This window comes from Zea mays, chromosome 6 (assembly GCF_902167145.1).
Source record: "Zea mays cultivar B73 chromosome 6, Zm-B73-REFERENCE-NAM-5.0, whole genome shotgun sequence".
In the NCBI taxonomy this organism is placed as follows: domain Eukaryota; kingdom Viridiplantae; phylum Streptophyta; class Magnoliopsida; order Poales; family Poaceae; genus Zea; species Zea mays.
Genome location: NC_050101.1, coordinates 152456841 through 152470504, shown reverse-complemented (window position 1 = coordinate 152470504; position 13664 = coordinate 152456841). Strand labels below are relative to the sequence as shown.

Here is a 13664-nt window from a genome sequence, read left to right as displayed (position 1 = left end):
GAATAGCGCAGAGGCGATTTCAGTATTTGCACCAGGCGTGTATGCATGCAGTAGATAGCAGGTGGCTTGAATAGCGCAGATAGCAGGTGGCTTTGTGTTACAGGCAAGGGTATTTTAGCCTTTTTGTAGTGTTTAGAATCTAATTAGTTCTAGAACCAAACAAATAGAGACTAAAGTTTAGTCTTAGGATTAATTGAAACCAAACATGACCTTAGACAGACCGCAGATATGGCAATATGCTAAGCTTTAACATAGCAGTTTAGACGTGCAACCAAACCCGGAATTTTAGAGAAACCCAAACATCCATTCCGTCTACAGACCCATCCGAATTCAGTGAGGTACTGGGTGGTACTGCACGTGGCTATCCCCGGAGGCCAGGACACTCATCTGCCCTTCCTCTCCCCCGCCCCAGTCGCCGTCGGCATTCAGCCCTCCCTTCCTTGGCTTGGGCCACGTCGCCCCTTCTCCTCCCCACACATCCATACTGAAGCCTCAAAATCCTCCGCCTCACTCCCATCCCATGCCCTCCTCTCAACCCTAGTCCTTCCCCATCCCTTACTCATGGCGCTCTCTTCCCACGCCACCACCGCTGCTGCGGCGGCGGCCGTCGGCACCTTTCCCCAATCCACTCGCTCCTCTTCCCGGCGATTCCCCGCGTCGTCTGTCTCCCCCCGCCCCCCGCCGCCCCCGCGCTCCCTACGCCTCGACCATGCCGTGGCGCCGTCCCTCTCCCCCGCCACCATGCCCGCGCCCGACGGTCTCCTCGCTGCAGCCATCGAACACCTGGAGCGCGAGCCAGCATCCGTCGCAGCCGACGAGGCTCCGCTCGCGGCGCTGTCCCCGCGGGAGCTGCAGCTGGTGCTCGTCTACTTCGCGCAGGAGGGGCGCGACACCTACTGCGCGCTCGAGGTCTTTGACTGGCTCCGGCGCGCCAACCGCGTCGACGGGGAGACCATGGAGCTCATGGCCGCCATCGCCTGCGGCTGGATCGAGCGCCTCGTGGGGGCCGGCGGGGACGTCGCCGACGTTGCTGCGCTGCTCGGGGAGATGGACTGCGTCGGGCTGCGGCCCGGGTTCAGCCTCGTGGAGAAGGCCGTCGCGCTCTACTGGGACCGCGGGGAGAAGGAGCTAGCTGTCGAGTTTGTCAGAGACGTGCTCAGGAGAGGGGGACTCGGAGCCGGCGCGGGAGGGGAGCACAGCTCTGCCAGTGGCGATGGTGAGCGGGGAGGGCCCGTTGGCTACCTCGCCTGGAAGATGATGGTAAAGAGGCCCCATTTCACATTTCCTGCAGTTCTTACCCGTTTTAATTTGATTTTTCCATTGTTTTGTCTCAACCATTAACTTTGTGCGATTACTGGTCCTGATTTACTTCTTGCTACTGCAAAATGACTACTATTGGGTCGTTTTATTAAAAAGTTCTTGTGATTCTGATGTGCTAATGTTCAACTTGATTTCTGCTTGTTGCCCTGTAGTTCTGATTTCTAAACTTGTCGTGTATGTGATGGTACCTTCGAGTAAGTTGTTGCCAGACCACCAGCTGTATTGAGGTGTTAGTATATGACAAGCTTTGTCTCTCACGGTCTCACCCTTTATAAATTAAGGCATGTGTATGTGGCACTTCAAAGTTTAAAGTGATCTTTGTTTGCAGCAGACTACTCATATTGGTGGTTGAACCCTATTAAATCTTTTTAAGATATCATGTGTTCCTAATTGACTCTTTCATGGTAGTTGCCAGCACATGGGTGCTGCTATAATGTAGTCAGCACGTTTCACATATGTAATTGTTTATTTATATGTAACTTAGTTTTATATATCTCTATTAGCTGTATTAAAATTAAAAAATCAACATGTGTATCATCCTATCAAGTATAAACAATGAATTAATTATCTAGCAATTATGCGCCCATGCCTCATTCATTTATCAATTGTTTACTTTGCCCCTATGTCATTTGGCAAAATTCTAAGGATTCCTTCCATTTTATTGCTAAATGCTTCTAGTTGGTCTATATTTGCTATAGGCCAAGCCCTCCCTGTGTTTATCTATGACATCAAGTGCACTAGTTGGTCTATATTTGGTGTACCAAGGACTAGGGTATTTGTTCCATTTAACTTGTTCATGACCAGATAATTCTGGGGCAATGTTTTTGTTAGCAGCCTCTCAACGCTGTGCGGTCCCATGGAGAAGAAGCAAGGATAGAGTGGGATAGAGTCAGAGATATATTAGTTCTTAGTTCAGAATTACAGAAATGTTCATGTCCATCTCCCTCTCTCTGGTTACACATATATCTGATAAGGCCTCTTGGGCCACCACCTACTGCCACTCAGGGCCCGAATAGCGCATGTTCGGTTTCATCTGGCGCCGGCCTGACAACGATGGTATTCCCGCGCTTGCCACCCGTTCCTCCATCGACTGTGCCGTAGGAGAGCTGACAGTTTTGCTAATTGCCAAATCCTTCTCCCTGTTTATCTGTGGCATGCAGGGAACACATTGGTTGTCATATTTGGCATACCCAATACTAGGGTAATTATTAGGTTAAATTTGTGCATGAATCATGATCAGGTATTTCTAGGGTCAATCTTGTCATAGGGTCTGTACTATAAGCACCCTTGAATGGATATAAAATTTGGGTAGTTATTGTGGGCTTGCTTTTAATATCAGAGATCATTTGGCAAAAGAATTGCCCAACTTCAGTTTTTCATTGTTCTTTGGGTGTGAATATGCGCCATATTTCATGGTAGAGGAGAAAGAGTTGTGCCAAACTATAGCCAAATACTCAGAGCATATCCTTCTGTACGAAGCACCAATAAATCTGAAAGAAATCCATGGTAGTTATCCATGAGTAGAAAATAAGAAATGCAGCAGTCACTCGTCCCTTCGTCTTCCGAAAGGAAGTCTGTCTGTTCTGCACTTTCCAACAGACTTTTCTTTGTGTTTAACAGTCCTTGGTTTTACTCAACTTATAGAAAGAAGACATGGTATTCCAATGCTTCATTTTGATATTAGAGTATGAACTGCAATTAGAGTCTGTACATTGGATAACATAAACAGATGTCATTAGTTATATGAGAATCAAAATGTTCTATCTAGGCAATTCATAGTATAACAATCATAATATGGATTCATGATATCCAGATTATACCAATCAAACTTCAGGACATAGATGATGCTTAAGGTTATAAAGGATGATGTGTAATGCCATAATCTACCATCTGTTCTATCTAAACACCTATTAGATCAAGTATTCAATATAATTTATCTGCTTATAAAAGCCATCCAATATTATCATATGACACTTTTTTTAAAGAAAAATCAAGTTATAATTTTTTTTTTGTGTTGCTTTTTTTCCTGACAGATGGATGGAGACTATCGGAATGCTGTCAAATTGGTCATTGAATTTAAGGAGACCGGTCTCAAACCTGAGGTGTATAGCTATCTCATTGGCTTGACTGCCTTGGTTAAAGAGCAAAAAGAATTCTCAAAGGCTCTGCGAAGATTAAATGCATCGGTGAAGGATGGCTCAATTTCTAAACTGGATGCTGAGAGCATGCATAGTATCAACAAGTATCAATCGGATTTGTTAAGTGATGGTGTTCTTTTATCGAACTGGGTAGTACAAGAGGGCAGCAGCGAAGTTCTAGGACTTGTGCGTGAGAGGCTCCTATCATTGTATACTTGTGCTGGTTGTGGCTTGGAAGCTGAGCACCAACTTTGGGAAATGAAGCTTCTTGGCCGAGAACCTGATACACAGCTCTATGATGTTGTATTGGCAATTTGTGCTTCTCAAGGGGAAGCTGCTGCTGTTCGCCGCTTGCTTGCAGGAGTCGAGTCAACCAGCGCCGGAAGAAGGAAGAAGTCTATGTCATGGCTACTGCGAGGCTATGTCAAAGGTGGCTTCATTCTAGACGCCTCAGAAACACTCATTCAGATGCTGGACATGGGCTTGCTTCCTGATTACCTGGATAGAGCTGCTGTACTGACTGCACTGCGGAGGAACATACAGGAATCCGGCAGCCTAGAGTCCTACTTGAAGCTTTGCAAGCGACTATCTGAGACAGATCTGATTGGACCATGTATTGTGTATCTATATGTCCGCAAATTCAAATTGTGGATGGCACACATGCTTTAGAGTTCTGATGAACCCTTTCGTCATATATCCACTCATGGCAGGTACAAAATGGAGATCTCTAAAAAATGTGTGTGGCTCAAACGCTTGTCCCTGATGAACAAGACATAGAAGCTTCAATTTCGGTGAACCGGTTGGTACATAATAATGGTTCCTTGTATATTTTTGACCGAAGTAGAGGTATCAACTGGTTGTTTGTTGTAAACAGCGCTGTTGTAGTACTCTGAACAGAGTCCATATCGTACATGTAAATTCTCTGTGTCACTGTTCTCATATGCAGTTGCTGTTGAAATCTGTGCGTTACTGCAGCCTGTAGGGGATAGGCAAAATGGAAACTTTTGTTGATATAAATATAATGTACAGTTCTGTCGTGACTGAACTTCTAAAGTTGTACCGAGATGAACTTCTAAAGTTGTACCGAGATTACACGATACATCTCTGTTTTTCTGTTTGTGGTGTGGTTTGTGGCAGTAACTGAATGTAACTTGGTTTGACGCATGGACATATTTACAAAATAGCTACTTCGTATGTGCTCTCTGTACCGGACAATAGAGTGAACCTATTCTTTTGCAAAAATCCGTCAAAGCAAGAATGGACAACAAACTTCAGCAGACGTAGAAATGATCTGGACCTTCTTTATGGCCAGCCTAGATGAATTTGTTGTCACATCAAGTTTTGTGTAACCATTAAGGATATTCTCAATGATAGTTTTATCACACATTTTCAATGTTGTTACGTCAATAAGAGAGATAAAATGAAAATAAAATGTGTTCTCTCAACGAAGAGTTTCAAGACAATTTCACATGCACTTTTAAATGTTGCATCTAAATAACCGATAGAAATAAATTGCTCTCAATGTTTGTTTCATGCTCTTTTCAATATCTTGGAAACGAGTTGACATAGTTTCATGTGACATATTAATTAATGTTATAAAATATCTCATAAAACTCCCATTGAGAATGACCTAACCAACTACCCATTGTGAAAGTAATTAAACTCGCTATTTAATCGCTTAACACCTTGACTACCTTCTCTCAGAAATTTAAATTTCCTTGTACAAGATCTAAAAGATGGTTGGTGATCAACATAACCGTTTGAATTAATGTGTTTACTAGTATTTGTGTTTATAGTTCAAATGACGTAGCATGTAGTTGGACAAGGGCAACGAGGTGATCAAGAAGATCAACACATCAAAGCAATACATTAGAAGACTTATTGAAGACCTATCAATCAAGACTATGGAAGAGTTTAAGACACAAGACGAAAGAAGTCCAAACGAAAAAACATGAAGACACCAAGAAACATGTTGTACATAGAAGCATCGGACGTGTCTGATGGTGCATCGGACGTGTCTGATGGTGCATCGGATAGAGCACCAGATATGTATAGTGCATGTGCTAAAGATTGGGCTAGAGACAAAGTGCATCGAATGTGTATGTGTGCACAGGATGACACACCGAATAGGGCACCTAGTCAGACCTATAGCGCGTACATGGGCGTCCACAGCGCACCGGACATATCCGATGATGCACCAAATCACACATATAAGATATGACACTCAATAAAAGTAGCAAACGCAACCGGAGCCGAATATAACTCATCAAACATGTTCGGTGTCACACTGGTAGCACATCAGATACCTATAGGCTCATCATTCAACGATGACTACCTCGCAATGGCTACCAGACTACCTGACGTGGAAGGCTAAAAACCTAACTTCACTCAACATGTGAATATTAGCATTTTATGCAAAATTAGGAACTCAACTCTCCATTCACATGTTTAGAGGGAGATCCTACATCTATGGATTAAAAATCTATCTTATGTCTTCAATCTTTTGTAAGATCTAATTATGTTGTCATCAATCACCAGAAAAAGGGAGATTGTAAGTTTGTCCCATTTGACTGAGCAAAAGTTGCATACACCGTGGCAGCAACGGGTGTTTTCTAAGCTTCTAGGACTTCAGTATCGCGTGGTCTACAAAAAAGGAGTTGAGAATGGGGCGACAGATGCATTGTCTCGACGTCCCCATATGGATGCAATGTTGTTTAGTCTGTCCACGGTTATGCCCCAATGGATACTGCAGGTCGTTCACAGTTATCAACAGGATACAAAGGCGCAACAATTGTTGTCTGCTTTGTCTATCACTGGAGCAGAATCTGGACCTTATACGTTGCAGTCTGGTATTATTCGATACAAAGGAAGAGAATGGGTGGGAGCAGATCCTAGTCTCCATAAGACAATTATTGCAGCCTTGCATGATAGTCCTTTGGGTGGGCATTCGGGCTTTCCTGTCACATACCGCCGAGTCAAACAAACATTTGCATGGACTGGTATGAAACTGGCAGTCAGAGATTATGTTGCTCAGTGCAAGGTGTGTTAGTAAGCCAAGCCTGACTGGATTAAATACCCGGGGCTGCTACAACCTCTTCCTGTTGTCACACCCGGTTTTAGAAGGCAAACCGAATGCGAACCATGTACGTGCCAGGATCAGTTATTCACGTACACAGCAGTTACATAATATGGACATCATCACACAGTGCTCAAAATAGTATTAATAAGGGAAATAGTCGATTACATCATACGTCTGAGACGTCCATATAGGTCCTTACAATAAATCAAAGTGCAGAAAAGAAACGTAGATAACCGCGGCCTTCACAGGCAGCCGACTGGGGGTTGCCGCTAACCCACACCTAGAACTCGTCGTAGTCTTGGAACTCCTGGAAGTCTCCTTCCACAGCTTCATCTTCGCCTGAGCAGTGGTTGCAATGCTGACAACCTGGGGGGGGTTTGGTGTGTAGAGCAAGGGTGAGTACACATCAACATACTCAGCAAGTATCCTGTTTGGCTGTAGTGGACTAGCTTTATGTGGGGATAAGTCAAGCAGTTGCTTTTAGTTGGTCAGGTTATTACTTACTAGTAGAAAGCCAGGTTTTAACATTAACCCAAGTTATTAGCCCAATGTATCCTTTCCAAACGGAAAGAATACCACTTACCAATACCATAATCGTAATCAGAACCATCAATCTCATTGTCACCTGTACCAAAGTATCTCTGATCAAGTATCACTAATCTCTGGAGCTCCCTTGGCCGCTCATAACCGCTAGCACGGCTGATATATCAGTTTTCAAACACTCTGCAGAGGTTGTGCACTTTACCCACGAGCCGTGATTCCCTCTCTGGCCCGGGCTTGCAAGACCCTTATTCACTCCCGAGGTGAATGGCCAAGGATTCACTACGAAGCCTTTACAAAGATTCCCCGGGGCTGTAGCCACCCGTTAGGTTTCCTAAATGTACCGCACTCCTCCCCAAGGGACAAATCAACCTTGGTAGAGCGAGCCGCATACACCGAGCCCCATTGACGGCACGACGGCGAAGCGAACTACACCCCGGATCCTCTAATTATTCAGCTAAGGGCACCCCATTCCACCCTCATGGTTGCACTGTTTTCCCGGGCGGTCATCCATTGAACAGGTCCTTACGGAGAGGCACTCGAGAAACCGCTCGAGTCCCCTTAAATGCCACAAGTATAATCATAAATAAGAACGGGAAAACAGCGTATCATAGATAACCACATCATGTTCATTGATTAAAGTTGAGCAATAGCATCTAACTAAGCAGTAATAATCCGACCCAAATAGGTAAACAAGGACATGGATAACAAAAGCTAGTCAATCCTTAGGTATAAATGTGTAAAGCGGGAGGTGAATTAAATAATGAATAGGACATAGATAGGTCAAAGGACACTTGCCTCCACCAACCGACTGCTGCTCAGGGGCTTCTCCTGCGAATTCCTCGGGCTCTTCGACCGGATCGTTCTCTATGCGAGCGCAAACATACATACATCCATATATTTAATACAAAAGAACAGTACACCATACAAGGGAACAAATAAAGTGAGTATGCATCAAGTATGACATTTGATATCGCATTTATTATGATTAAAAAGAAATGGGAAAGGGTCTCGCAGGGGGTTAAATCTTATGCACTAACGATCAGTTACAATTGGTTCTTAACAAAAGAACTCTGTTACATATACACTAATGGAAACCTAATCATTTTAAGTTGATCAACATTGCACGAGATAAACAATTAACTACATGAATCAACTAGCATAACGGAATTTTAAATTAAACTTCCTATTTCAATAACATGAACAATGATTAACCTACCTAAAATAAAGTAACTAGGATCACAGAAAGTAAATAAAATAAAATAAAAAAATAAAAAAAACAGGGGGCGGTTGAACCGGCCCTAGGGCGGTTGAACCGGCCCTAGGCTGGGCGGCCGAGCTGGGGGCTGGCGCGGGCGCGGGCAGCCGAGCTGGGGGCCGGGGCGACCGAGCTGGCCCGGTTGAACCGGCCGGCCAGGCGGGCGCGCGGGGGGGTCGGGCTGGCAGGCGGCCGAGTCGGCCAGGCGCGCGGCCAGGCGCGCGGCCGGGGCGCGGGCCGGGGGACGACCGGGGTTGGCCAAGGGGCGGGCCGGGGCCGGCTGGGGCTGGCCGGGGGCCAGGGCGGCGCGGCAGCGGCCGGCTGGGGGCGCGGCCAGGGCGGCCAGCGGCCACGGCGCGGCCGGGCGCGGGCTGCCGAGGAGAGAGGAGGGGAGAGGGGAGAGGGAGGGAGGAGGGAGGGAGGGAGGAGGGGGGGCTCACCGGCGGGGGCGGCCGACGGCGGGGAGCGGCGGCCGAGCGCTAGGGCAGGGCGGCGGTTGGGCAGGGGGTAGGGGCGGCGCTAGGGAGAGAGAGAGGGAAAATGAGAGGGAGAGGGAGAGGGTTTTGGGAAAAAAAGAAAAGGGAGGTGGGGGGCGGCTGGGCCTGCCAAGGCCCAAGAGGGGGCGCCAGGGGCGGCTGGGCCGGCCGGGGTCGGCCCACGGCGCGGGAGAGAGAGAAAAACAGGAGAGAGAGAAAGAGAGAAAAAGAAAGAAAAGATCTTCTCCTCATTTTCGAAATCCGATCTTTCTACATGAATGCATTTGCACTTTCAAAGCAATCAAAAGAAATGCAAGGTTCGGCATGGTGCATCAAACAACATAAAGTATTTAGGGTTTTTCATTACACGGGAATTCCAAACCGAATCCCGCTAAAACTTTGGAAAAGGTCAAGGTTTAGCGAGGGAAAAAAGAAAAAGAAAAGGTAACGCCCGAATTTTGGCGAGTAAAGAAAAGAAAAAATTCAACTGCAAAATTCGGGGCGTTACAAACCTATCCCCCTTAAAAGAATCTCGCCCTCGAGATTCAGGGCTGGCTAGCAAAGAGCTCTGGGTACTTGGCCATCAGATCATCTTCACGCTCCCAGGTTGCTTCTTCCTCAGAGTGATGATCCCATCTGACTTTGCACATTCTGATGGTCTTCCTTCGGGTGACTCTATCTGCAATCTCAAGGATCTGAGCTGGCTTCTCAACATAGGTCAAGTCCTCCTGGACTTCCAGACCTTCCACTGGCAACTGCTCTTCTGGCACACGCAAGCACTTCTTCAACTGAGACACATGAAAGACATTATGCACAGCAGACAAATTCTCGGGCAAACTGAGCTGATAGGCCACTTCTCCACGTCTTGCAAGAATCTGATACGGACCAATGTAGCGGGGTGCTAGCTTGCCTTTCACTCCGAATCTTCTGACTCCTCTGATCGGTGACACTTTCAGATAGACAAAATCTCCGACTTCAAAACTCAGCTCTCTTCTTCTTGTGTCTGCATAGCTTCGCTGCCTCGACTGCGCTATCTTCAGATTCTCTCGGACCATCTTGATGTTCTCTTCGGCTTCAAGCAAAATATCTGGCCCAAATACTTGCTTCTCTCCAGGCTGATCCCATTGCAACGGAGTTCTACAACTCCTTCCATAAAGCGCTTGAAACGGTGACATCTTCAAACTGGCCTGATAACTGTTGTTATAGGAAAATTCTGCATAAGGCAATCGCTTATCCCATCCGGACTGATCTTGCAACGCACAGGCTCTCAACATGTCTTCAAGAATTTGATTGGTTCTTTCAGTCTGACCATCTGTCTGCGGGTGATAAGCTGAACTGAAATTCAGATGCGTGCCCAAAGCTTCATGCAACTGCTGCCAGAAATGAGAGGTGAACTGCGTTCCTCTGTCTGACACTATCTTCTTTGGCACACCATGAAGACAAACGATCCGAGACATATACAAATTTGCCAATACTGCACTGCTGTAGCTGGTCTTGACAGGTATGAAGTGGGCTGACTTGGTCAAACGGTCCACCACTACCCAAATAGAATCGTAGCCGGCTCGAGTGCGAGGCAATCCGACTATGAAATCCATACCGATTTCATCCCATTTCCACTGAGGGATCTGCAACGGTTGCAACAATCCAGCAGGTCTCTGGTGTTCCGCCTTAATTCTTCGACAACTATCGCACATAGCCACGTGCTCTGCGATTTCCCTCTTCATCCCGTACCACCAGAATTTCTTCTTCAGATCCTGATACATCTTCTCACTGCCAGGGTGAATCGAATAAGCGGTCTCATGAGCTTCCTTGAGAATCAACTCCCGAATGGACTGGACATTGGGAACACACAAGCGGTCTTTGAACCATATCACGCCTTCTGCATCTTCTCGAAAATCTTTGCCTTTGCCATCTAGAATCAGTCGCCGGATCTCACTGATTTTCTCATCATTCTTCTGCGCTTCTTTGATTTCACGCTCCAAGGTAGGTTCCAACTCAACTGTGACTCCTCGCGAATTGTTCAGAAATCCGAGACTCAACCTGTCAAACTCCTTGGCCAACTCATAAGGCATCGGACGAGCGACCATCAGATTGACTTGACTCTTTCTGCTCAAAGCATCTGCCACTACGTTTGCTTTGCCTGGATGGTAATGAATTTCCAACTCATAGTCTTTGATCAATTCTAACCATCTTCGTTGCCTCATGTTCAACTCTGTCTGAGTGAATATGTACTTCAGACTCTTGTGATCTGTGTAAACATCGCATTTCTGCCCATACAAATAGTGCCTCCATGTCTTCAGTGCGTGAACCACTGCTGCCAACTCTAGATCATGGATTGGGTAATTCTTCTCATGAACCTTCAACTGTCGGGACGAGTAAGCCACAACTCTTCCCTCTTGCATCAACACACATCCCAAACCTGTGTAACAAGCATCACAATACACCGAGAAGGGCTTGTGCATATCAGGCAAGACTAGGACAGGCGCTGTAGTCAACTTCTCTTTCAGCGCTTCAAAGGCCTCTTGGCATTTCTGGGTCCACTTGAACTCAACTTTGTTGCCTAGCAACGCTGTCATTGGTTTCGCAATCTTCGAAAACCCTTCAATGAATCGCCGATAATATCCGGCCATTCCAATGAAGCTCTTGATTCCTCTAGCATCTGTTGGCGCTTTCCAGTTCAAAATGTCTGCCACTTTCTTCGGATCCACAGCCAATCCTTCTTTGTTGATTATGTGACCCAAAAACAGGACTTCACTGATCCAGAACTCACACTTACTCAACTTTGCATACAACTGGTGCTCTCGCAATCTCTGCAATATCATCCTCAAATGATCTGCGTGCTCTTCTTCGCTTTGAGAATAAACCAGAATGTCATCAATGAATACCACCACAAACTTATCGAGATAATCCATGAATACACTGTTCATCAGATTCATGAAGAACGCTGGTGCATTGGTCAAACCAAAAGACATCACTGTGAATTCGTACAACCCATACTTGGAAATGAATGCCGTCTTCGGAATGTCCGAAGGTCGGATCCTGAGCTGATGGTAACCTGACCTCAGATCTATCTTGGAGAACACACTGGCTCCTCTCAACTGGTCGAACGGATCTTCTATTCTGGGCAAGGGATACTTGTTCTTGATCGTGACTTCATTCAGAGCTCGGTAATCAATGCACATCCTTTTGGTGCCATCTTTCTTCTCCACAAATAGGACAGGGGCGGCCCAAGGCGAGGTGCTTGGCCGAATGTAACCTTTCTCTGACAGCTCATCAATTTGCTTCTTAAGTTCATCCAACTCTGGTCCAGATATTCTGTAAGCTCTCTTGAAAATAGGGGCGGTTCTAGGAAGAAGCTCTATAGCAAACTCAACTTTCCGCTCTGGTGGCATACCCGGTAAGTCCTTTGGAAACACATCTGGGAACTCGGACACAACCTTGATGCTCTCAATTGGGTCTGTTTCACTGCTATCGACAGCTATCTGATAACAACTTCCTTTCTTTGGCTCGGGCGGGGCTAACTCGGTCACCACTTCCTCTCCTAGTGGGGACACCAACTTGATTGTCCTTTTATCACAACTGATAACTGCCTGATACTTATCTAGCCAATTCATCCCTAGGATGACATCTATTCCCTGAGTACCCATTACTATAAGGTTGGCGGGAAACGCTATCCCCGTTATTTCCACACTTATATTCAAACAAATGCTATCGGCTCGAACTCTACCACCGGCTGAGTCGATTTGAATGGGGTTGACATGGTAGTAATTGGAAGATTATGTGCTTCTACCCATGATGCAGTAATGAAAGAATGCGTTGCTCCAGTATCAAATAACACTTCTGCAATATGGGAGTCGACTGGGAACATACCTACTATCATGCCGGGGGTCTCCTGAACTGCTTCAGCCTCCAAGTGATTCAATCTTCCATGATTATAGCGCTGTTGAGGGCGGTTGCCTGCTCCGGGCTGAGCCACATTCTGCTTTGCTGGGGCATTGGGGCCTGACTGCTACTGGGCTGCCTTCTTCGGACATTGCATCACCTAGTGGCCTTGCTCTCCACAGTGGAAACATGCCCTGTTTCCAACCTGAGCTGGTGCTGCCTGACTGTTCTGCTGGCTTGCTGGGGCAGGAAGGCGAGGTGCCTGCTGATTCTGTCTTTGAAACTGACCTCCTGACTGATTGCTCTGACGGTTCTGGTACTGATGCTGAGGATACTGCCTTTGGAACTGCTGATGCTGCTGACGCTGCTGAGGTGGACGCTGGTTCTGCCTGAACTGCTGAGGTTGATTGCCTGAAAAACGAGGGCGGCTGCTGCTTCCAGGCTGGGGTCCACTGATCTTGCGCTTACGATCTTCCATCTCCTTACGCTTTCTCTCTGTCATGATCGCTCTATCAATCAGGTGCTGGAATGTCGGGAAGGTGTGATTCATCAGTTGGTACTGCAGAGGGTCAACCAAGCCTCTCAAGAAACGGTATTGTCGCTTGGCGTCAGTGTTGACATCTTCAGGAGCATAGCGAGACAATTGCAGAAACCTGTCCCGGTACTCACTGACAGACAATGACCCTTGCTTGAGGGCCAGGAACTCCTCCTTCTTCACTGTCATCAGACCTGCAGGGACATGGTACTGACGAAAGCTACTTCTGAACTCTTCCCAGGTGATGGCGTCAGGATGGGCATGGGTGGCGAGGTAAGACTCCCACCATGACTGGGCTGCTCCTCTCAACAGACGGGGACCATACAGGACTTTCTCCCTGTCATCGCACTGAGCGGTATGCAACTCCCGCTCCACAGTGCGCAGCCAGTCTTCAGCATCCATGGGGTTAGAAGAATGAGCGAACGTTGGTGGATGA

The 13664-nt window shown here is 46.7% G+C and overlaps 1 protein-coding gene across 1 annotated transcript; it reads left to right on the top strand.

The window, feature by feature from the left end:
* Window positions 1-548: 548 nt before the first annotated feature.
* On the top strand, window positions 549-4571 carry LOC100501779 (Pentatricopeptide repeat-containing protein chloroplastic). The gene is made up of 2 exons (NM_001196439.1): window positions 549-1260; window positions 3354-4571. The coding sequence occupies exons 1-2, from the start codon at window positions 562-564 to the stop codon at window positions 4125-4127; spliced, it is 1473 nt and encodes a 490-aa protein (NP_001183368.1). The 5' UTR covers window positions 549-561; the 3' UTR covers window positions 4128-4571.
* The last annotated feature ends 9093 nt before the right edge of the window (window positions 4572-13664 follow it).

Coding starts and splice junctions, on each gene's coding strand:
- LOC100501779 (NM_001196439.1), top strand. CDS start 562: ATGGCGCTCTCTTCCCACGCCACCACCGCTGCTGCGGCGGCGGCCGTC. Junction 1,261..3,353: donor ACCTCGCCTGGAAGATGATG/GTAAAGAGGCCC, acceptor TTTTCCTGACAG/ATGGATGGAGACTATCGGAA.